The sequence below is a fragment of the Fusarium oxysporum genome, chromosome XII (assembly GCF_013085055.1).
Source record: "Fusarium oxysporum Fo47 chromosome XII, complete sequence".
Classification (NCBI taxonomy): domain Eukaryota; kingdom Fungi; phylum Ascomycota; class Sordariomycetes; order Hypocreales; family Nectriaceae; genus Fusarium; species Fusarium oxysporum.
Window position 1 is genome coordinate 33,791 of NC_072851.1, and position 22,466 is coordinate 56,256.

General features: G+C 44.0%; 7 protein-coding genes across 7 annotated transcripts; 2 read left to right on the forward strand and 5 right to left on the reverse strand.

Annotated features, from left to right (window-relative positions):
• Positions 1-215: 215 nt before the first annotated feature.
• On the forward strand, positions 216-911 carry FOBCDRAFT_208956 (uncharacterized protein; the record flags this gene model as incomplete). The annotated part of the gene is made up of 1 exon (XM_054707717.1): positions 216-911. One exon carries the CDS (start codon positions 216-218, stop codon positions 909-911), a length of 696 nt encoding a protein of 231 aa, XP_054563692.1.
• A 320-nt stretch (positions 912-1,231) lies between these two features.
• On the reverse strand, positions 1,232-1,984 carry FOBCDRAFT_208957 (uncharacterized protein; the record flags this gene model as incomplete). The annotated part of the gene is made up of 2 exons (XM_059609258.1): positions 1,232-1,528; positions 1,607-1,984. The coding sequence occupies 2 exons, from the start codon at positions 1,982-1,984 to the stop codon at positions 1,232-1,234; spliced, it is 675 nt and encodes a 224-aa protein (XP_059466315.1).
• Positions 1,985-4,556: 2,572 nt separating this feature from the next.
• On the forward strand, positions 4,557-5,873 carry FOBCDRAFT_149169 (uncharacterized protein; the record flags this gene model as incomplete). The annotated part of the gene is made up of 2 exons (XM_059608307.1): positions 4,557-4,667; positions 4,731-5,873. The coding sequence occupies 2 exons, from the start codon at positions 4,557-4,559 to the stop codon at positions 5,871-5,873; spliced, it is 1,254 nt and encodes a 417-aa protein (XP_059466316.1).
• Positions 5,874-7,453: 1,580 nt separating this feature from the next.
• On the reverse strand, positions 7,454-9,374 carry FOBCDRAFT_149092 (averantin oxidoreductase; the record flags this gene model as incomplete). Its single annotated transcript, XM_059608302.1, has 6 exons — positions 7,454-7,622; positions 7,699-8,122; positions 8,191-8,252; positions 8,320-8,776; positions 8,889-8,969; positions 9,140-9,374. Coding segments are annotated over 6 exons (1,428 nt in total), but the record flags the coding sequence as incomplete, so codon positions are not given.
• Positions 9,375-10,947: 1,573 nt separating this feature from the next.
• Positions 10,948-12,008, reverse strand: FOBCDRAFT_192748 (tomatinase). Its single transcript, XM_054707721.2, has one exon. The coding sequence runs from the start codon at positions 11,981-11,983 to the stop codon at positions 10,976-10,978; it is 1,008 nt and encodes a 335-aa protein (XP_054563696.1). The 5' UTR covers positions 11,984-12,008; the 3' UTR covers positions 10,948-10,975.
• A 3,781-nt stretch (positions 12,009-15,789) lies between these two features.
• On the reverse strand, positions 15,790-16,819 carry FOBCDRAFT_150340 (RTA1 like protein-domain-containing protein; the record flags this gene model as incomplete). The annotated part of the gene is made up of 3 exons (XM_054707722.1): positions 15,790-16,241; positions 16,317-16,565; positions 16,630-16,819. The coding sequence occupies 3 exons, from the start codon at positions 16,817-16,819 to the stop codon at positions 15,790-15,792; spliced, it is 891 nt and encodes a 296-aa protein (XP_054563697.1).
• Positions 16,820-18,216: 1,397 nt separating this feature from the next.
• Positions 18,217-19,665, reverse strand: FOBCDRAFT_149109 (WD40-repeat-containing domain protein; the record flags this gene model as incomplete). Its single annotated transcript, XM_054707723.1, has 1 exon — positions 18,217-19,665. The coding sequence occupies one exon, from the start codon at positions 19,663-19,665 to the stop codon at positions 18,217-18,219; it is 1,449 nt and encodes a 482-aa protein (XP_054563698.1).
• Between the last annotated feature and the right edge of the window lie 2,801 nt (positions 19,666-22,466).

Here is a 22,466-nt window from a genome sequence, read left to right on the forward strand (position 1 = left end):
TCGTCCCCGAGTCCCTTCTCTCTAGTAAACACCTTGCAGCCCTGCTATTCCTCCGAGCGGCATAAGAGGAGCTCAAAATTTACGAGGACTACAACCTAGAGCACCCAGACTCGTCGTCCCTTAGTATCTGATTATTGCTCTCATCAGCCATACAGACTGCCACGGGAACGCATGGAGTGGTTTTTCATATCCTGGGTAAGGCGGGTCTCATCGCCATGAGGATGCGCCTCTATGATGAAACATCGCTTTCAGGTCCAGACCCCATCGAACAGATTCTCTTGCGGAACGCTTTTTGGCAGTTGTACGTTTGCGACAAGACGGCTTTGGTAATAAAGACCCGCCCGGTTCTAATCCACGAGCCTCACCTTGATACGGTACTTACACTAGAGGCATACTCGCGATACCCTGTGCTACTCTTTGACCATGGAGTAGAAGCAGATGGCGCGAGGATTAAGGATAGCCTTTTGGGGGGATCCTATGTTGTTCGCCGTCTATGGGCCTTGGCCCCTAGGGTCATCCAAGGCATAGAGCTACATTCCAAGAGGAACTTGGACCCATTTACCGATATGGAAGCCTATCATGATCGCATCGCAAACCTGTCGGAGGCATATTTTGAAATGATCACTCTAACCAACAACCACCCTGTCCTAGTCCGAACGCCCGATGAGCCAGCTCTCGACATCAGCCGAAGCGCAGATCAGCACCTGGTTGAGATTCTGCAGCGGCAACGGACCAGTTACCTTATTTCCCTCTACACCATAAAAGTCATAGTGCTCCACTTAGTAATCGAGTATAATGTGACTGAGGTTATAGGTCTAAGCTCAGAGCCTCTGATACTCGCAATGAGGCAGATAGAGCTGGCTCAAGACTTTTTAAATGCCCTCGAGAGTGCTCTATTTCTTCATCTATAGACAGACAGAGAGCATTGCGTAAGTTATTCCTGCAAGAGTATATACAGTTAAACCATTCATCTGCTTACATAAGCTTAACAAATTAGGTTGAGAAGATCAGAAGAGTTGGAAGTTTGCTACTTGAGCTTACATACAGCGCGGAAAGCGACGTGGTTAAATTATACGCGAACCAATGTGCCATGCAATTGATTGACCTGTTGGCACGCTTAGATTCGAAAGCATCGGACGTGTTAGAACAGTATATAGAGTTCTAGGTTCTAGATGCAAAAAGACGAGAAAGAAATTTAAATCTGATCCGTCGAGAAATCCGAATATCATACCTAGACCTCCTTTTCACTCACGGCATAGACACCAATGAGGGGTCCTACTAAATTATGCCCAGTCATGTCTAAACTGTCAATCTTTCCCAAACCATTTCTCGTGGTTGTATTGTGATCAACAGAAAACCAGAAAACAAAGTCTAACTCGGTATAATTCATATCAAAGGTAATCTTGGCGCCCTTATCTACCGAACCCACGCTCTGAGACGTTCTTCGCTCGGTGCACCTGGCCTTGTTGATAATCTGTAGGACCACCTCGTTGGCGCCCACATCTAGGACAATGCGGACATAACGGTGCTAATCCTTGTAGTAGCACAGTCCAGTCTGGAGACGGGAGCCATCGGTAGTCGACATGGCTAGAGAGTTAAGTGTTACCGAAGCCAAGCCATCTAGGAGTCTCTGATGCTTTCCGACAAACGTTACCGGCTTGATAGCGTCCGACAAGTCCGCTTTGCTAGATGTCAACTCGGTGCTCTTCCTTTGAAGCCCGTAGTTTGCTTCGACAGGATCGCGGATGTGGACATAGGCGACGTCAGGAAGGTCGAGGTTCCTTCTGGCAGGCCATTCTGCAGATGCATGTTTCTTGATAGAGAGTGACACGTGTATTCGAACAGTGCTAATAACGGGGTGCTCGCCTTCCGGCCATGAAACAGTCGTTAAGAAGGACTCCCATGATGAAGTGGCTATTCTTCTTCTTCGCGCCGAGGTATACAAAGTACCATTACCCCGATGGGTCCTGGAAAAGGTCTCCATGGCCCGTGTACTAAATGTATCCGTTGGGACACGTCTTGCCCAACACCGGGTTTGCCGGGCTGACCCCGTACGGCTCCCAGATGTCTTGTGACTGAGCTATGATGGTGTGGTGATTGGCAAAGCAGCCACCTTCAGCGATAAGAAGGTAATACCAGCCATCCTTCTTATATATGTGAGGACCCTAAGGGTAAACCTTAGTAATACCCTCCTAGAGAAGCTTTTCCTCTGAGAGTTTCTTGCCTATCTTAAGATTGATCTCAAACTGACGAATAGCTGTTTCAGGAGGGGGATCGGCAGCACTAATCACATAGAATTGATTGTTATCATGCCAGAATAAACTCGTGTCAAGAGCCATGAAGTCGTAGAAAACAGGACCGCTCTATTTATCGGCCTACATATCGGTTGTTAACAGTATAAAGTTTTAAAGGTCGCTATCGAAGCCGGCTTGAGCTCGTATGTAATACACGTTGGCGCAGATAATGTAAAATATACCTTTATGGTGTTAAATCGTAAAAGCTCAAAGGCCGCCCTCGGAGCAAATCCTTTCATCAAGGTGGTCGGGACTAACAATCTTTATCATAGAGTTATTAAGACTCATCTATAAGATTCGATTAAGCGCATTACCTTGTTATATTATAAGCATGAAAACTCGATAATATAGGAGCATTTAAACTGCAGCTCTGAAAATATACCAATGTCCTTCCATTCATGCAAATCTTGTAAACCTTTTGAGGCGTATATGGGTAAACTGGGGAATATGTGAAAGCTGGAATTTACGAGAAAGTGGGTGCCGCCAACAAAGACAAACGAATCAGTCGGGTGAGAACCCGGGAAAGATTGGGTTGACTCTGTACTAGCACAAACTCCAAGCTAACTAACTTCGGCGCACCGCCATCCTTAACGCAGGAGCACAAACGTGTGACTGCTGGCACCGATTCGAGGCTAAATAGTCTTGGACTTAAGTAAATGGACTTCTACCTAATGCATTAGCCCATTAGCATGCGGCCTGATGATACCAAGGAACACTACAGCAATTGGGAATAACACCTGGAGGGAGATGTAGGAGTTTGTAGAAATGGGCAGAGTCAAGAATATTGGAGCTTTAAAGTCTAGAACTTCCCAGCTTCAGGGATTGTTAAATAACTCATCATGGAAGGTCAGTCAGTGCCTGTCGCCTCTTCTTCCCCCGCCACGCCACCTTAACTTTAGCCTGATGAGTGCGTATCTGTGGGGAAACAAAGACAATATTCTTTCCCTTTTAGATCATCCCAGCTGTCAACCAGGTTGGATTCCAACCATGCAACCCCTTCCGAAAGCTGAAGCTTACAACTCGGCCAAAGCTATTTACACTACTGCCTACTTCTGTTTAGGCAGCACCAACTCCTCCCTTCACAGCATCAGGATCAGAGAAATAAGGAAGATCGAGGGCAAGCGAGGTCATATAATCCATCCAAATCTAACCATGAAATCAAGTAAGATCTTTTACTTAATTAATTAGGTCGGCCCTATGATTTTGCCTAAGATATTTAACCATAAAGTTGTTCTTTATTCTGACAACAGGATCATCAAGTCTGGGAAACACGTCAAGAATACAATCGAAGAATGTTTCCACCAGTCGCCGGAAATACCACCTACACAGCTTCTCTAGAAGCTGTTAGATAATCCGAGGATCCTCCTTCCCTTTAGGATTTAAACTAACAGTCATTAAGTCATACAATTAGGATTCAAAATCCTAGATGGAACTATCTAAAGGATGCAAACCTAAGATAAACTCTTACCCTGGTACTTGCTAATTAAGTTTAATAAATATATGCTCCAATCAGTAATTATGCGCAATACAACAATATATTATTTTCCTGCAGTATGCGGTATATTTCTTGGCAATGAATCTGTTAACCGGGACTTGAGGCTGGAATATTTGTAACGGATAAGCAGTCCTGTTCTTGCTCTATAAATCAGGGATTATATGTGGTATAGTAAGAGCCGCATAAATTCCTCTCCACCTACTGAAGCACATGCAAAATGGCTGCGATTCCTATACGTCTCATTTTGTCCAGTCATATACATAACTTTGCACGACTAAGAAACATGCATCATTCGGAACAAAAGGGTGATACAAGCTTTTCGCTCCTTTTTTTTATTTTTATTTTTTTACTTTCTTAAGGTTATAGTTTGGGATAAGGCCGAGAAGGGGAAAAAAACCAGTTTTCTTTTCGCTCCTTGGGGGCTGCGTTTGCGGAGATTCTATCTATGACTGGCCTGGAGGATCTATTAGTTTGTACCTTACCCCACTCTATTAACCCTCTTACATGGGCTAGACTCGCTGATCCCGCTCGGTGTTACTTCGTAGACAGGAAGAAGATTAGTGCCTCGCATTCTTGCATAGTTTGCTCGCTTTTCGTTTAACCATCGCCGCTCCGATCGACCGTAGCTATACCATGTTTCACCCCGATCTACCTATAATTGGCTCAGACATGGAAGCATGCCCGTTGTTATTTAACTATTTTTGTTTACCCATTTTCTTATGGTCGGGTACACTTTACTAGTTATCCTTTTCTCACACCACAGCACAATGGTCCTCAACTCCTCACGACCTCAACGCAGATATCATACAAAGTCCAGAGGCGGATGTGTCGAATGCAAGAAGCGGCACATTAAGGTAAGCTCTTCATTCCCATCGTTTGTGATCAGTACAGCAACACCAATCCTTTTCTCTGGTGCATGTACTAATGCCATGAGATTGCAGTGTGGAGAAGAAAAGCCTGCCTGCAGATCATGTGACATAAGATATAATGATTGCGTTTACCCTACGCAGCGCAACTCATCATTGGGGACAAGGGCAAGCTTGCTTCATGGAAGAGAACGAAAAGCGTCTCCCAGAGGAGAAAAGCAAGAATCTCCCAGTCCTCCATCCGACGACTCTTGCGTAGCTCTTACCCCAGATCTAGCACAGCATCGTCATGTAACTGCGGAATTCGAACTGCAGGATCTCGCTCTCACGCATCACTGGACCCTGCATACTAGCCGCACTATCAGCCATTGCTGGTCCGTTGAAAGCCGTTGTAGTGTGGACACGTTTTCGCTTGGGTTCGACTATTTGTTTGTCATGTATGGCATCCTAAGTATCGCTAGTCTACACCTTGCCTCTCTTGAGCCGTTTGATAAGAAAAAACATGTCGAAAGAGCTGCTATGCACCATAAGCTTGGTGTAGATCAAGTTCGTCAACTAACTGTGGAGCGTATAGAAGCTTCTGGCGATGCACTTCGCGCGTTCTCGACCATCAATCTTGTTTACACCTTGGCTACCTTTGGTCCACTCGCAGGACTTACTGGCAATGTTGTCAAAGCTAACGAGCCGATTAGCCCTCATTGGATACGCCGAGTCCGCGCTATTACACCAAAAGTTGACATATGGCAGTATCCGACACCTCTTTACGAGATGGATGCTAGGATGGACTTTGCTGCCGAAGACGATTATCTTGTTTGCATTCGTGAAAGATACAGAGATAGCCACATGTCGGATGTGGAACTCTACGATTCGGCTCTCCTATTACTGAGGCGCTGTCATAACCATCTGTTTGGTCCCAGAAGCGAACACATTGCTGAACCAACATCTTGCGACCTCGACAAATGGAATGGTCCTTTACACTTTCTCTGTCATCTCTCGGAAGAATACATCGAGAAGCTCCATCAACGGCAGCCACCTTCTCTCATCATTCTCTCATTCTTTGGGGCAATTTCATTTTCGCAAGATGAAACTTGGTTCATTAAGGGATGGGGGAGAGCAATCGTTACAACAGTTGATGCAGTCTTGGGTAGCTACTGGGCGAAATATACCGAATGGTGTCGCGATGCAGTAGCACTTCGATGCATTAAAGCCGGAGAATAAGCAAAACAACCTGATGATGTTGACGCTGTCCTTCTCCCAATAGGTTCAGAGCTCATGTGACCTATATTCTACTTTTAGCTAGTGTTTGTGATTCCTTCCAGTGTGAGCAGAAACGGATCGACTCAAGTAGGTCAATGGTTCATCATGTCAAGGCGTACGGCCTCTGGCTGTTTCTACCCGTGCTGCTTAAGCAAGCCTTTTCGGGCATTATGACTCTTATAACAAGACTACAATAAAATGCAAAGCTTAAGAATGATTTTGAATAAGTAGAAAGAACTCTCATTAAGTTAATCTGAGTCCCGGATTACTTAAGGGGCTATAATATCTATAGTTTCCAGTAACTATAAGAATATCTATGACTGCTTGAATTATTACCTTTCCGTCTCCTTCTAGGGATTAATAATAATTAAGCCTATATACGATCAGATTCCATATTGGTGTGGATGAACGAGGTAGAGAGGAATGAGGAACGAAAAAGACTACTATTCCCTGCATGGAACCTAATAATCAATTAACTCCGATGAGGAGGGGGGGCTTTAATGCGATGACATCTCCTATTCGTTTCATCTATCGCTCTTCGGCAAGTCTCGTTTAGATTTATTTAACTCTTGACTCGCCGCGTTAGCTCTAGCTCCAATCAAGATCAAGGGCTCATGCCTCATTAACAATGTCGAACGCAAATTTGCATCTGTGATTCTGGGGTGACCGATTATATGGCTTGCTTGGCAGGGTTAGACTCAGGTCGAATAGCAGGTAGTTGCTCGACTCAATTTTACTGAGCCCATTTAGTGGGCTTTCCAATTCAAGTACCATAGCTACTCGGTTAATTGACCTTGCCACGAGCCCCCCTTTGCAAGGCAGAATAAACTTTCTAGATAGGCTCTCAGTGTGGTCTATACAACGGCCTTCTACCGTGACGTTTCAAGTTGATTGCTATTCAGTAGCTTTTGGCGGTCCGTCACCTCAAGCTCCTAATCTTCGATTCTCAATATCTTTGGACTGGGGTTTCCTTCGACCCGCTTCACCTTTTTCCGCCTAAGGAACTGGAATACGCCAGCAGCTATTGATAAAACAAAAGCTAGACAGAGAAACAATCCCACAGACCAAACTAGTCGATTATGTCGGTTATAGCACCGCATAAACCAAGAGAGAATATCCTAGAATATCGTATTCAACAGATTCAAACCAATGACTGCCTAGAGTTTCCATAGTCGTGTCGGCGTCGCTCGTCGCCTAGAAGGTGGTGGCTCTGAAACACTCCGTACCGAATAAGGCAAAAGGTCCTCTGGAGATGAGTTTTGATATAGCCAAGCCTCAACTTCGATCAGGCCTACGTAAGCCGGTAGGGATTCAGATCCAGGAAGTCGAAACTTACTAATAGATCGTAAGAACTGCTCGTTTTGCATGGGTTATTGTCTGTTAATAGTATTAACGGCCAAAGAGGCTTCTAATGAAAGAAACAACAATACGGAAGGGAAACATGTGAGCAGTCTCAGCACGCAATAGATGATCAAAGCATTACAAAAGACTATTTTTATAGATACATGAAAATTCTCAGGACGAGAAGTCCTTCTCTCTACTTATTCAACCCGTGTCTGTGCTGGTGTGCATCTGACTCTCAGTGGCGGCTTCATCCAAAACATAAACACCTTCTGCCAGGTCATCCAGTCTTGACTCTCTGACACGAGCTCTAGGTCCAAATTCCACAGCGTATACGCAAGCACCAGACGCGCTTCGGCCCACGCAAAACTAATATATGTTAGTTTTCAAAGCAACAAAGAGGTAGGAGTTGCAACACGATGTGAGACCTGCGTTCTCGACTCACTTTCTCCCAGGGCAGTCTTGCGGCCCGATACTAAAAGGCCTCATGGCAGACCTGTCATCGTCTTGATACTCAGCTGATCGAGGCTGGATCCATCGCTCGGGAACCATGTTGTCGGGCAAATGGAAGTTCAGCGCAGAGCGGTTGGCTGCCCATAGATTCATCGTAAGAGTTGTATTAGACGGAATCACCTCCCCCATCACGACATGCCCTTCCTTTTCAGTCCGACGGAATAGGTTTCCCGGGGCGGGAGGATAGAGGCGAAGACTCTCTTTGAGGATAGCATTAAGGTATTGCTGCTCTTTAAGGGCAGACAGTGTCATGTCAGAACTGGTATGAAATTGCGTGCGCAGAGTCGACGTTAGCTTTTTGAGGTATACATGATGCTTTAGAAGCAGATATATCGAGCCCGCCAGCAAAGTAGCCACTATCCAAAGGTTAGCAAAGCAGTACAGAAAATCATCTCAAGTTAGACCCTATTGAGGTGCAACCTACTGGTCTCGCTTCCCGCGATGATAAGAGCCATTGTTATGGCCTCCTTTTCAACAGGTGACAACCTATGACATTTTCAGTAACGACGCCAGAAGAGCAATATGGTTTGAGGTTGGTACAGAGAAAACTAACCGTTGGTCTTCAGGACCTTCAAGTATCCGTGATATAGGTTTGTTCTCCTTGATATGGCTCTCTGTTAGCTTGGGCTCGGTCATAGGCGTCTTTGGAGACTTTGGAGCCCTGTTGAACCAGGTCCAAAAAGTATTCATCATATAGCGAATACCTGGATACTGTGTCAGCTCCACAGCCGAGGTGAAGGCTCTTGCTAAACATGGGATGACAGCGATAATGGGCCGACATTGGCCGTTCTCAAGCCCGCCGAACTTTTCCCCAAGAATCACATCGCCTGCAATATCCGTCGTCAGAAGATGGAGCCAATGGCTCAGGTCCACCTCTTTAGTTTCAGACTGATACTGGGACTGTTGTAGCTTAGAAATAAAGAGATTGGTGTGTTTTCGGAGACATGCTTCATGATGCGATGGTGTTAGATGGCACTGTGTGAGCCGCCGGTGAGTTTTATCATTGAAAACTTTCTAGATGTAATCAAGACGTATTAGAATCATCGTTACTGGGCCGTGAGCTGGTCTCGCTTAGAATTCCACTAGAAGCTCGAGGCCGAGGCGTTACTGATCAGCACTAACATACCAGGTGAGATTCAGGGTAGTATCTGGAATCTTTGGGGATATTTCCTCGCCCTCCAGGTTGCCCCGGCCCGTATATATCTTGATACGCGTTAGATGAGTATGTGGCCAAGGCTGCATTTCAAGGGAAAATGTGGCACGATGCGTATACCACCGAGATGCAAGACCCCTTTGCTCCGCATTCAGAGAGGCCCTCTAGGTGTCGCCCCTGATAGCTTAATGAGAAATAACTAATGATAGAAAACACTTACCAGGCCAAGCTCGGCTCGAAGTAAACGAGAGAGTATCTGGACTTATGCGAACGACATGACCGTACCTATGGTGAAGATCCTTTGTCTTTCGGGCGGCAGCTCCTCTTAATACATAGAATGTATAAGGTATACGGCTCGCCGCCAGCCACCAAGGTCCCGGATACTTCCGAAGAGGATGTAGTCGAAGGTTATAGATGGTATGTAGAATGATGTAGAATATGCACTGTACCGAGATATATTAGTTGAGGTAAATGCCAACTAAAGTATGCCCCTACTGACCAGGATAAAAGTCACCCCTAGTATCGTTACCCATGATGAAGACGTGGAGGAGAAGAAAAAGGATGAAAGCATTGTTATCCAGGGAAATGTCTGTTGATTTCTTTGGGGTAATTAGTTACGTTCTCACCAACGGGTAATGATTCACTTGGCTTGCTGGACTGGAGGCATCATAAATAATAAAAACCTTAATGAGAGTGGCAAGAGAAGCGTCGAAAGCTATTAAGACTTCTCGTATTCCAGTTGCAATTACTTGTAAAAGCTCGTTCTTCAAGAATAAGAAGAAAAAGTACAAACGAAAGAAAAACAAGAGAGCTAATCACCCCTCCCTTCGTATTCTAAACGAAGTGCATCAATTGTGCCCCGCTGGGCTCGCTCTATCCGGCGGCTGGTCCGTATACGGCAAGACGGAAAATGGGAACACCAAAGATTACATAACAACTCCACAATAATTGAGAGACAGTCCGGGCTCGACCAAAGTAGCAACATAACTAACGACACCAGAAGAACATTAACAATGACCCCGTGTATAGAACCAGACCCAACCTGTTCTAGTGCTACTTACGGCGTGCAGTGTATCAAGTGTTAGCTCTGTAAATTTACTACCGTATATACTCATGAAATTCACCACGCCTCGTGGCTCCCTTTTCTATATTTCTATCTTTCTAATTAGTTGAGACAGGAATAAGGATCTGACAGTTGCACTACAAGTCGTGGTTTGGTAGGAAAAAGGGATCCACAGGGCGTGGTGATTTTCATCAGTCAATACAGTACCTGCGGCATATGCAGCTTTAGACTCCCAGCTGAACCACGCTCATTACTGTATAAGGACAAAAAGCAAACAGCGTATGTTTGTTCTTTTGATATTCGTTAAACACATGTTTGTCCCATGTGAGCGGAGGTCATATAAAATTGCGCACATAAACAGTAAAGCCTCCAAGGAGCAGAATTTGGACACAACATAACATGAATACGCAAATCTGTATCAATAGACCGGATACACGTGAAATTCGACACCTTTAGGCTATGGTGCTGTTGATGTGCTCTTTTTTATGGTGAGTCAGCTATCTTTAATTTATATAGGGTAGTTCGTGACTGGTCCTGCCTCGACACCATCTCAAGTCTCAGCGTTCAAGGAACAGACAAACACAGACTTCAGACATCCGATGGGCGCACATGGACACTTTTGAGAAAAATCGGGGCGCTCGGCAGTAGAGTAGCAAATCTGGAATTATAAGCGACGTCTGCAGATGATTCTATCCCTGCGCCCTTATCCAATCACATGTGTTCATTGGTGGCTGTTACAGCCACATCAGCAATATCGAGTTCATGATCATTCTTTTGCAACCTGGACTTGAGGTAGGCTGCAGAAGGTGTGAGTAATGTCTAGATTGTTACGTAAAGCTTGGCACTAGAATGAAAATCAAGTGATACAGTAATAAAAACGTTTGATTGCTATATAATATCCACAACTAACAAGGATCAATATTTCTGAAAGAAAGTATCACGACCAATAAGGGTCGAAATCTCTGGGTAGTACTAGGACAAGATTAACTGGAGTTAAGACGCCTGAACAAAGTTGGCAAGGGCACTATGAGTTGCATAGAATGCGCCCTTGGGATAGTAGGTCTCGTTGAACATCAAGGGCTTTGCTCCCGGGAGCCAGGTGTAGGCGTGTTTATCTGTGAAGCCCCAGAAGCTGATATCAGTGATGCCTGAGTTAAGAGCTTCCTTGATAATATCACCGTAGATCTCGGTCTGTTGGGTAGCGTTATACGTATGGACATCCATTTCAGCGATGGTGACCTCGAGCCCAAGCGCCTTATAAGAGTTGACCATTTCTCTAATAACACCTGGCACCAGGGGCTGGAGGGTAATATGCATCTGCAGGGCAATCCCGTCGATAGGGACGCCCTTTGCGACAAGTTGTGCTACCATCTCATAGAGCTCTTGGCGCTTCTTCGGCAATACCTCGACAAGGTTCTCGTTAAGGAATAGCTTAGCATCTGGGTCTGCCGCTCGGGCGATGCGAAAGGCCTCTTCAACGTAGCCGGGACCGAGCGTGTCGTAGAAAATGTTGGACGCCAGGCCACTGCCATTCGTTTTAAGGGCCTCGGAGACAACATCCCATCGATCCATCTTGCCGCGGTACCGGTGCATGACAGCCTCGAAGTGGGTAGTTATGGCAGCGCGAAGAGCTGCTGGGCTGGTGATGTTAAGCACATAGTCTGGGTTACAGCAGCCCGAGATAAGCCCATGTCCCTTGACTGCCATGTTGTTGGCCTCTGCGAATTTGACGAGGCGGTCGAGCTTATGCCAGTCGTAGTGATCTGGGGATTGATGGAAGAAGTTCCACTTCAACTCGTTCTCAGGAGAAAGACTGTTGAACTGCTCAGAAAGGACGGCTCTGAACTGTGCATCATCGAGGTAGGACGGATTGATCGCCCCGGACCCAAAGAGAAGGTTCTTCTTGGCCGCCTCCTCTCTCAGTGAGGTGGTTCCGGTGCAGGGGATTTTGACTGCTTGAGCAACGGCGACGAGCGCTCCGATGATGATAGTGGCCTTCATGTTTCTGTTTCTAGGCTTGTTCTCGGTGTCGTTGGCTGTGATGTTGCAATCACTTCTTGCCCGGACATCATTGGGGTTTTATAGGTTGTGGTGTCGGCCTCTTCGTCATAACGTCAACCTTACTTCCTACGATATGACGTTTGTTTTTGCGGGGGAGAGCGTTATACGAGAACGAGACTGAAAAGTGGGGGACTAAGGACGAGGAGGATACTCGTCAATATACTCTTCTCAGAACGAATTCGAGCGAAGTACTGTAGCGTCTCATTGAAGCCCAGTGTTGGAATACAATTCCCCAGTCACCGACGGCTAGTCTAGTGTGTAGTTTGTAATGGATTTGGCCGGCCTCGGACAAATAGCACTTGGCGTCCTCAGACAATTTAACGATGTTCCTCTACCGTCGTTATCAGGGGACATCAGCCGTGGCTATGACACCCTCTTCCAGACTCATTAGCCAGCCTGCTCCCATGGGGTTACCGGCGGGGCTTCGTCATACCCTGAATTACCCCACTCATCGTAATTGCCGGTGTTAGTGTACCCGGATCTGGTAACTTCAAGTCGGTAATTGTCCCTATGTCTCCATTAATCAATCATGAGCCCCGTTCTTGCAGCAGAGGATTACGCGTCTCGGGATCGTGAGAGCCACAAGCAAAATGAATTATCTCCAGTAAAATCGACGGGAGTTCACGTACTGAAAATTGCACGGACCGTACTTGCCCTGCTGGCGAGCCTTGGATGTTATTGCGGTGAGCGACTGACCATTTACGAGTGTTTTGTTCATCCGCTTCTCTCGAGATCTTGGTAAATCTTTTGACGAATTCAGTTCTGCACGGCGACCTGGAATTGTTAGTAAAAACCCAGACTTTGATCTACCACACCTGGACCTCACCGCTATATCGTGATACCTAAGCTTTCAAATAACCACAGGAACCTGGGACAGTAATGGTTGAGAGGTTTGATACATATTGCTTTTGAAGAGGAGAACCAATCATCAAAGAGATTGACCTCATCTTTCTAGTCCAGGTTCAAGTTTTCGAGCATTGGTAACCTCCATTCTTATTGTTGGAATCAGCTTTAAGATCAAGAGTGCCAACGCCGTCATTCCATCACCGGTGCTCCTCGAGGTATTAACAAAGGCCTTACCGCAGCCTGTCTGAGCCAGCTTTTTTCGCTGTCATAGCGGCGTTCCGAGACCCAGAAGCCGAATTGGTCAAGTCCGCGACTAAAATTACCAAGGGAGATGAATTTTGCTAATCTCGACCAAGCTTGACTCTGTTGTGTACAGTTATGCATCCAATGCCGTGAGTTTCATTCAGAAAAACCAATTTTTAAGCTAGAGTAGTCCCTACTTAGTGTAAGCTCAGTGGATTGTGATTCTTGCTGGCCAAGCCGTATACAGTGAGGTGCAATAAGTTTGAATACGAGATGAAGTATCCGCCTTGTCGCTCCGCTTCTGTCACAAGCCTGGCTAGCTATATCGAGTAGATATCTAGCCCCAGGTAGGCAGCTAGTTAACTTGATTAGGCATAAACAGAACGAAGGGGATAGATACTGATCGGCTTAGTAAGGAGGCGGGTACTTGCGCCTGGATACAAAATTCTTGCATCCCACTGCACGATGATTTCTTCTCGTCACACTAAAGTCTCGATGTTGGAATTGAGGACCTTCGGGTGTGTAGAGAGCGACAAAAACTGCACCTGTTTTGGCACGGCGCCTGTCAGTCCGCTCATCCCATTTCAGATTGTCCATTGGAAGATCTGGATGGTTCAAGAGGCAGTAGAGCAATGCCAAGGGTGGGTGGGTCGTGAGAAAAATCATTTGCATAAACGAGAGAGTCCAGGTTAGCTGAAGGTTCAGGAACGAAGAACGAGCGAGAAAAGGCGGTAAACGACAGTCAAAACGATGGATACGAACCACTCAATGGCTAGCATATGCTTACGTAAGTGTTTAGAGTTCAACAAGTTAGCCGCTGTCGTAAACTATGGCCACTCCCAGACATCGGCAGGGTTCACAAGCGTTCAATGCTGTATGCGGTATAGCTGAAGTTAGACTGTCGCTGAACTTTCGAAGCTGCAAAAATCCGTAATGGCAGTCCCGGTAGCGGAAATATTTTTAACTTGTCTCAGCACTTATGTTTAAAAATTATAAAAGCTTATTGCTCCTGTAAGTCCTCCTCCAGTAACTCGGGATGTGATTACTGTCATGGGAAGTCTGTTACGCTATTAACATAGAAAAAGTTATAAAATCGACAATAATGAATATCAGCATGAAGGGTGACTTTAAGGGTGTATTAAAAGATCGAGTTACCATCCAGGACCACCTAGTAGGCATCCCCACCTAATAGACCACCAAAATTTTAATTTTCCCATACAAACTCCGAATATCTAAGTACATCGCATTAAGCCAAGAATATAGATACTTGCAAACCTATACTAATATTATATAGCAGTTTTTATAAAATTTTACTATTAGCTTAACTTTTCCCTATTCTGCCTTATAGTCTAGTATTCTAGCCCTTTTAATTCTTTTATATTTCACCTTATATACCCTATGCAGCGTTATATACTTAAGCCGAGTTTTTACCTAATTTAATTAATAGAACTCCCTTCACAATAGTTTATTATAACTATACCGAAGATAATATAGCTAAAGCTTTATTAGATATTACTAATAGAGGCCTCTTAGAGAATAAGGTATCTTAGAAACGTAGAGTGCCTTAGGCGACCCTTTCTTAACGACTTTCTAGCCAAGCGAGCAGGAATAAATATATCTGGGCCCACCAGCGTATTTCTAAGACCCAGGAGGAGACCCTTATTCGTTAGGTGTTGCAATAAGAGTCCCTAGGCTATGCTCTGTCGCACAGCCAGATCCGTGCCTGTATCGAGGATTACTGGCCTCGAGGAGCAGATGGCTCAGCTGCGGCGAGGGAAGAAAAGAAAGGCGGTACTAAACCCGAACCGACGATTCATGGCTTTAGCGGAGGCTCTAGCGACTAGAGAAGCTCTTCCCGACTTAAAAGAGGCAGTAATAGAGGTAGATCTGGATAAGGAGGTCGAGTCGATGATTAAGGTGGGTATTAGGTTAGAGGATAAACGTAAGGACTTTATGGTCGTAATAAAGCACTGCTAGCGTATATAAAGCAGTCAGGAGGTTAAAAAACTATACAGAGAGTAAAATTTGAATAAGTTTATAGAAACTCTCTTTAAAGCCTTGCCTATTAATTAAGAATCGGGCCTGTTTTTGCAGATATTAATATCTGGATTTTATATAGGAAGATCGAAATTTCAGTGGTCTATTAGGTGGGGGTGCCCAGTAGGTGGCCCTGGATGGTATTAATCTAGTCTAAATTATCTTTAACTTGTATTATATCGCCAACACTTCTTATTAGCAGCCATGCGTTATCTTTTCTGTCTAACAGAATTAAGTCCAATTTACCAAAAAGTACTCTACAGCCATCGCATTTCAAGTCTGCGCTCTACCCTCAGATTAAGTGTTATTAGTCGAGATTGCAACTTGTGTATCATGTCTTTTTTGGTGATAGGGTTAAACGTAACCATTTATATGGCTTACATGTGAGTGCCCCGAGGCACGTAGCTGTGCCAAGGAGTGTGTCTTAGAAGTAGTTTTGCTGCGTCACTTCTAACCGCGAATATAAGGACTTAGAATTACATTTTTACCCACTATAACTGCCAATGTGTCACTATAAAAATACGAATCCGGTTATGTCCATCTTCCAAATCCCACACCGTATAATGAAATATCCCGTGAGGCCAATTAGAAACCTTTTGCAAACCAATTTTACATTGGTACTATACGTCTGACGCCAAACGGCTGTGTCCAGTAGAAACTGGACCCATCTTTAATCCGTAGCCGTTGCCCCTTTGCGAGATGATTGCCGAAATCTCAGCAGGATGATACCAGCTTACTATAACCATGACCAGAAGCATGAGAACGGCGTCAAAAATATATAGGTAGATCTCATGTTTGAGCAGGTACCCATCAAACCCTTGAAGGTACTCGACAGCTCTGAAGACTGATCGGATCATGATCAACAGACTGCCAACATACAGAACATACATATGCTTCTTCCAGGGAACCACATGCGAGCGCCCCGTCGGAGATATATTAACCGAGCGGTTAAATGCCACAGCAATAACAACGAAAAGGCCAAAGAAGATCAGTTGGATGAAGAGGCCAATGATGATAACTTTGGCGCCGTTATCTAATGCTTCCAAGCTACCGGAAGATTGATAACCTCCGCCTGATGTCAAAAGTCAGTTAGTATAATGCTTGTCCCTATAACATGAATTAAGCTGTGGGAACGGATTTAACTAACCTCCTCCTTGGAAGAGAAACGAGAGAACATCTCCGATAACAAATATTTTAGTCAACCACCTGAGTGGGATCATGGTACGTGATTCCCCCTCCACCATGATAACAATCCGTCCAAGCTCCATGTAGATTGTTGCCGCAAAGAGAGCCGGGGCAACGAGTAGAAGGATGGCTTGGATGATATACGGACCAAGTGTCCAGTTAGGGCTTTCTCCTCCAGATTTGGCTCGACCTGCGTATCCGATGACTTCGACTGCAATAGACACATGTTTGTTAGTTAACATGAACCCAACCCAGTTGATCAGCACATTACTTACGAATACCACCAACAGCCAGCGGGATCATGAACCAGCATCTTTCCCGAATGAGCTGCCAGAAGTGAAAGAGGGTGGCGCCTAGAAAAAGCAAGACCATGATGACTGCGGCCGCTACCGAAGGATCATAATGGTAAAGGGAGAACGTAGCTGCACCATCGGCGGCTGTCGCATCTCGAGGAACAAAATACATAGTGGCGAGCCCGTTTGGCCAAGTAGTGCGGTTGGATGAAAGGAGATGGACCAATATGCTGTCGAGGAAAAGAGCAAAAGAAGATTAAGGAGAGCGATTGGTGGCAAAAAAAAAAAAGAGGCTAATCTTGTGGTAAGAACTGAATGCCTCAAAAAGAACTGGCGAAGCAAAACAAATGTAGGACAGATGAGGAAAGAAGAGACTTGGTAACGAACGGCTAACAATAAGTGACGCTGCTCGAAGGGAATTGAAGGCTTGTTAAAAACATCTTACCATGGGATAAGGGGGAAGGTATATCCACAATTATAATAGGGGAGAGTAGAGTGTTACAAGAGCCTGTTTCAGTATGTCTAACGAGAATTCCAAACCGCGACACAGCCTTGAGCCATCTTGAACGAACCAGTTTGAGAGACTCGTTTACTCGTTTACCCTGCTGCGGTTCGCTCGGTAATTTCCATCCATCGAGCCCATAAATTACTTACAGTAGCTAGTCCAGTCTCGGAGCTCAGGCCTTTTCGTTCGGTACCCAATCAGATGAGACGGCGTGCGGGAGACATCAGATTGTTGCTATTTTAGGCCAGCTTGCCTTGCGTCTTCAGGTACCCGTCCAAATCTAAAGTGATTTGCAGAATTCTGTATCGGGGATTAATCGAAAACACTGGTTTTTATTTATAGTTGCGTGACTTATGCTATAAAGCACTGAAACTTAGCTGTACGAGACCATCTTTTAAATCAAAGTAAAATTCTCAAGTACTAAGGATTCGATCTCTAAGCTGTAGTGGAGTGTCATAAGGGGCAACACCAATAGCAGTTTAGCTAGTGTAGTATAATTAATCTAAATGCCAGATTCACATCTTAAAAGCCGCTCGTTTATGGAAAATTTAGTAGTTCAGGGCCCTGGTGCACTAACTAACTATCTACCTATCTGAACTGGCCTTAGGGTCTCTTCAGTTGCAACAAAAAACATAATTCTTCCCATCATATCAAGAGCATCATATTCCAATGCCAGTACAATGACTAAAAGCTCTATTTGTTCTTAACTTACTGACTTCATTGCAACTTGCATGTCAATGAAGCATTATTGCGACGTGTCTGAGGCTCTTTTCTTCTCAAGGCGTGTGCAATACTGCCCGAGATTCTCTGCCGATCTACCAACCGAGTCATTTCCATAAATCACTGTTTAATGCTAGCGACGGCTGATCCCTCATAAACACAAGCATCAAGGTAGTAATTGTAAATGTGTCACAATCTACCTCATGCTAGTAGTAAGATGTAGACTTTCTCCGATGTCAATGGCTCAGTTTTGTTGATGTCTCCTTTTATAAGTTGAAGACAGGTATACTGCGCCTATAACGCAAGGGTCCTTCGAATATATAAAACATAAAGCACCTAGACCATCAAGTAACCAGATAGCCATGAGGCATACCGTAGCGCTTATCAAAGGCGCAGTTCTGGCGGTATACCTTTATCTTGCCCATAGTATCTGTTGTGACGATTATGTGACCACTAGAATGGCTGCTAGAGCCACTATACGACGCATGGTTCATCATCATTGTTGCCTTTGAGGAAGAATCAAGAGCCGTTTCGGTTATGCACGAAGTGTTTGCTGTATTGTTCTTATGACCGTGCAACTCGCTGCGGCCAGAAGTTCCACAATCGCAAAGATTGTAGATCGGATCCTGCGAGAGACTTAGGATCTCTCGAGTAATAGTTGGAGCCATCCCGGCAGTTGTGACCGCCTCAGAGTGTGTATGGAATTTCTCATGAGACTCCTTCGGTTCCCTAGAATTCAAGTGCCAGATGTGAACCTCATCGTCTTCGCTGCCGCATATGGCATATTCTCCACTGTCGTTGAAACGAGCATGGATTTGACTCGACTGGCTTCTTATTCCCTCGAGCTTATGTTCTAAGCCATGGTCGGCCAGATTGTAGATGCGAACTCGTGAGTCATTTGTCGTGATCATTAACTTTGCTTGGCGGGTCGGGTCGATGCTGTCAGAGGAAACCATGGTCTGTAGACCTGTAATCTTGAAGCTGACTGTGCTGTTGGAGCCAAAAGACTGGATACATATTCGACTTCTTTCCGTCAATCCGGTGGTGTTGAGAAAGATACAAATCCCATCGAAGCTACCACATATTGCGACCTTGCCATCCGGCGAAAAAGCTACAGCGGTGATGATACCCGCCATGGGTGATGAGTGAATTATCGAAGTTCTTGTAATATCCCAAAGCCTTAGTATAGCGTCGAAAGATCCAGAGAGAAAGAAGCGGTCGTCAGTGGGATGGAACGCAACTGAGGTCACAGTCCTGTCGTGCTGAAATACGCGAAGGCATGTTGGCTGACTTGGGTGCCACAAGCGAACAGTCTTGTCTGTCGAGCCTGAGAGTAAAAAGTCATTCTTGCTCCAACTCAAAGTTAAGATCTCGGCTGAGTGGCCCTTGAACTCTCTGTAAGGCCTAGATAGAAATACTGGTGCTGAAAGGCTCTTCGATCCTAGTATAGTCCCATTCTCACATCTCTGCTGTGCCAAACGCTCCTCTTCTGTGGAGATGACCTTGAACAGTTTGATGGACCGATCCTTGCCTGCGACGGCCAAGTACCGGCCGCTCGGGCTGAACTCAGCCGCCCAAATAGTAGCGTCACCACCGCTTGACATCTTGCTTCCGATGGCAGTCTGCGGAGCTGATCCAGCATATCCAGGCTCGGGTTGCTTTCCACCTACCAACTCCTGGGCAAGAAACAAATTCCGGAATTGACTGTTGCTTGTGTTGTGTGACCTGATCCGGACATACCCTGGGATTTCCATCTGGGGGGGCATATGGTTGCTTTGTGCGTGTTGCCCCATTATGTTGCCTCTGCAATACAATGTCAGGTAGTTTTTAGCCGGAAATGGTTTGTTATTTGTCGGGCGAATGTAATCATGCCTTCAACTCGGAATTATCCTGGACCTCTCTGGTCAAGACTGGCTCGGTGGCTTTGAAAACCTTTGTTTTGCCTAACGTATGTGAACCCAGTGAGTACATAATAATTAAGATTCTTACCTTAATTACTGATGAGACTTGTTAGGTGTTTTAGTTTAGGTGGTAGGATAGCTGAGATAGTATTGCAGTTTACGTCGAAACACGATCTTACCATGTGCTACTCTTTAAGTAGTTAAACCACGTTGTACATGCTCTACCTAAGGAGGCGAGCTTTGACATACTTTAATTGCAGAATCTTGTGGCCGTGCAGGCATTAGCGAGATGTGAAGCCGTGGTCTCTGCTATGTGCAGATTAAGGTCCAAGTTCGAAACGCTAATTCGCGGTCCGAGCTTTCCGGAAGAAAAAACAAAAAAAACTCGTATAGGCAGTTCCCTTGGCAGGGGAAACGAGAATACGCGTATATCCCGAGACGGTACCCTGGCCTGTCGTTGTCGAGCGCAAGCTTCTGCGACAGCATCTACTCATAGGAGCTCAGAGACATACCCAGACACCGATAATCTTTACAATCTTTGTTAACATTGTGGAGGTAGTGTTTGGAAAGCCAAGTGGGGCGCAACGCGACGCAAAACGCCGCGATGGACGCGGTTGCGGACAGCCTGGTAGTCTATTACATTTCCATCCGCGCAACCTCTTATAGAATGGATGGATGGAAATGGACGCTGACGCTGAGAGTGGGCCCGTGGAAATGGAAATGCGTGGACGCTATAAAGGGATAGTATACGTGATCCTCCCATCCGTTGCCTCCCGGGCCTCCGCAAAGCTTATTTCAGTAAATAGATTAGTCCCTGGCACTTTGACATCTTCAAGGACCTTCTCTGTGCTTATAATATAGCCTCTGCAATGCCATGATCTTACCGTCTGTGTTATCCTGATCGTATTAGCGTCCAGCCTGGCATAATGGTCTCGAACTATTTGACTGCATATTAAGAATAGCCTTTTAATATTAGCAGATATAGGAAGGATAGAGAGTATATTAAGAGCTAATTATAATAGATATAAAAACTCTTCTTCTCTATTATACTAATAATAAATAGGATCTAGGATATTCTAGTTAGACTTATAGATATTATAAAACTAATTGCTATACTTATTACCTATAGTATATATAAAACTGCTAGCTGCATCCTTAGCTTGTAATATAGTAATTATTAATAAAGGTAGTTATAATACAGTTAGGGCTAGATAAGATTTTTTATAATACTTATTAAAGGGATTCTAATATATATGCCGCTTCTTTATAACTGGCTTGCTGTATTCTTAATCTTAAGAGATAATTTGCGGCTTATAGTAAGACTAATATAGGCCTTTTATAAAGGACTTTATAGTTTAGATTTAATCTAGGTAGTCTGCTTATATATCCTTAAAATATCCCTAATAATATGCTAGGTAAAGTATAATAGCAGTATAATAAATTAGCATCTTATTAAGCCATAAGTAATACTTATTATGCTTTTTCTAATAGAGGTTAATATTAGCCTTAAAGTGCTTAGGATTAGGATATTAATAGGCAGCAGCCTTATATACCTCTATTTTACTATAAAGGTATTTATAGCCAAGTAAGGTATCTTATAGGCACTTATATGCCTTAATATATCCTTTCTTCTGCTTATACTGCTATAAAAGTAATTAAGATATACTTAAAGTGTTAAAGGACCTTATTAAATAAGGAAATAATAGCCTAGTCCTTCTCCTTAAGTTTATTCTTATTACTAAGGCAGAGGGGCACCTTATTACTTAACTGCTTTCCCTTTAATACTAACTACTTTTACTTACTTTTCTGCTTATACTAAAGGTCCTTAAGGAAGTCCTTTAAGAGAAGGGTATATAAAATTATATAAAGGTTAGAAAGCTAATAGGTAATTATATTAATAATAATATCTAGAGGTTTCTTTGCTTATATTACCGGATTATTAGACTTACTATATATTATAAGCTAAAGAGATTAGAGGAGATTAGTAAGTAAGTCTAAGTAGTAAATCTAAAAGGTAAGGCTATAAAGTTTCTTAACTAGTCCTTTCTGCCTTTATAGCTTGTAGGCCTTTATATTAAGGGTCTTATTCCCTTAGATATTATCCTTAAAGGCCATGGAATTATAGCTAAAAAGAAGTACTTTAATAGCGAGATTAAGGATATAGCTAAAGAAGTATAATCGCTGAGTTTTGCCCTTAAAACTAAGCGCCTTCCTGATTTCTTTTATTACCGTGTTATTATTATTAGTATTATTAAGTGTAAAATATCCTATCTTATAGGTTATACTATAGCTTTAAAGCATATTAACTATATAGGTGGTAATATTATCCCTAGAGTGGCAGTTAATAAGCTTAGGAAGGCTAACTATAAGCTTTCCTAGATAGCCAAGGGTATTAAGAAAGTAGTAATAAGCTCTATATAAAGTAGGTAATTATTAGACCTCTAATTATCTAATATAACATAAAGTAACCTTAGAGCTATTACTAATACTTATTTAATCTTAGCCTTGTTTTCCGTATATACCTAAAGAATATGCTTGCAGATAGTATTATAGGTAATATATACTCTGTTTATCCTTATAAGTGGATTAAAATATTTAAAAGTAGCGCAGAGGTATAAATCTTTACTTTATTAGAAAGAAGAGTTACTATTAATATTCTATAAGGCTACTAAACGCTAGAAGACTAGCTAGTT

Coding starts and splice junctions, on each gene's coding strand:
- FOBCDRAFT_192748 (XM_054707721.2), bottom strand. CDS start 11,983: ATGAAGGCCACTATCATCATCGGAGCGCTCGTCGCCGTTGCTCAAGCA.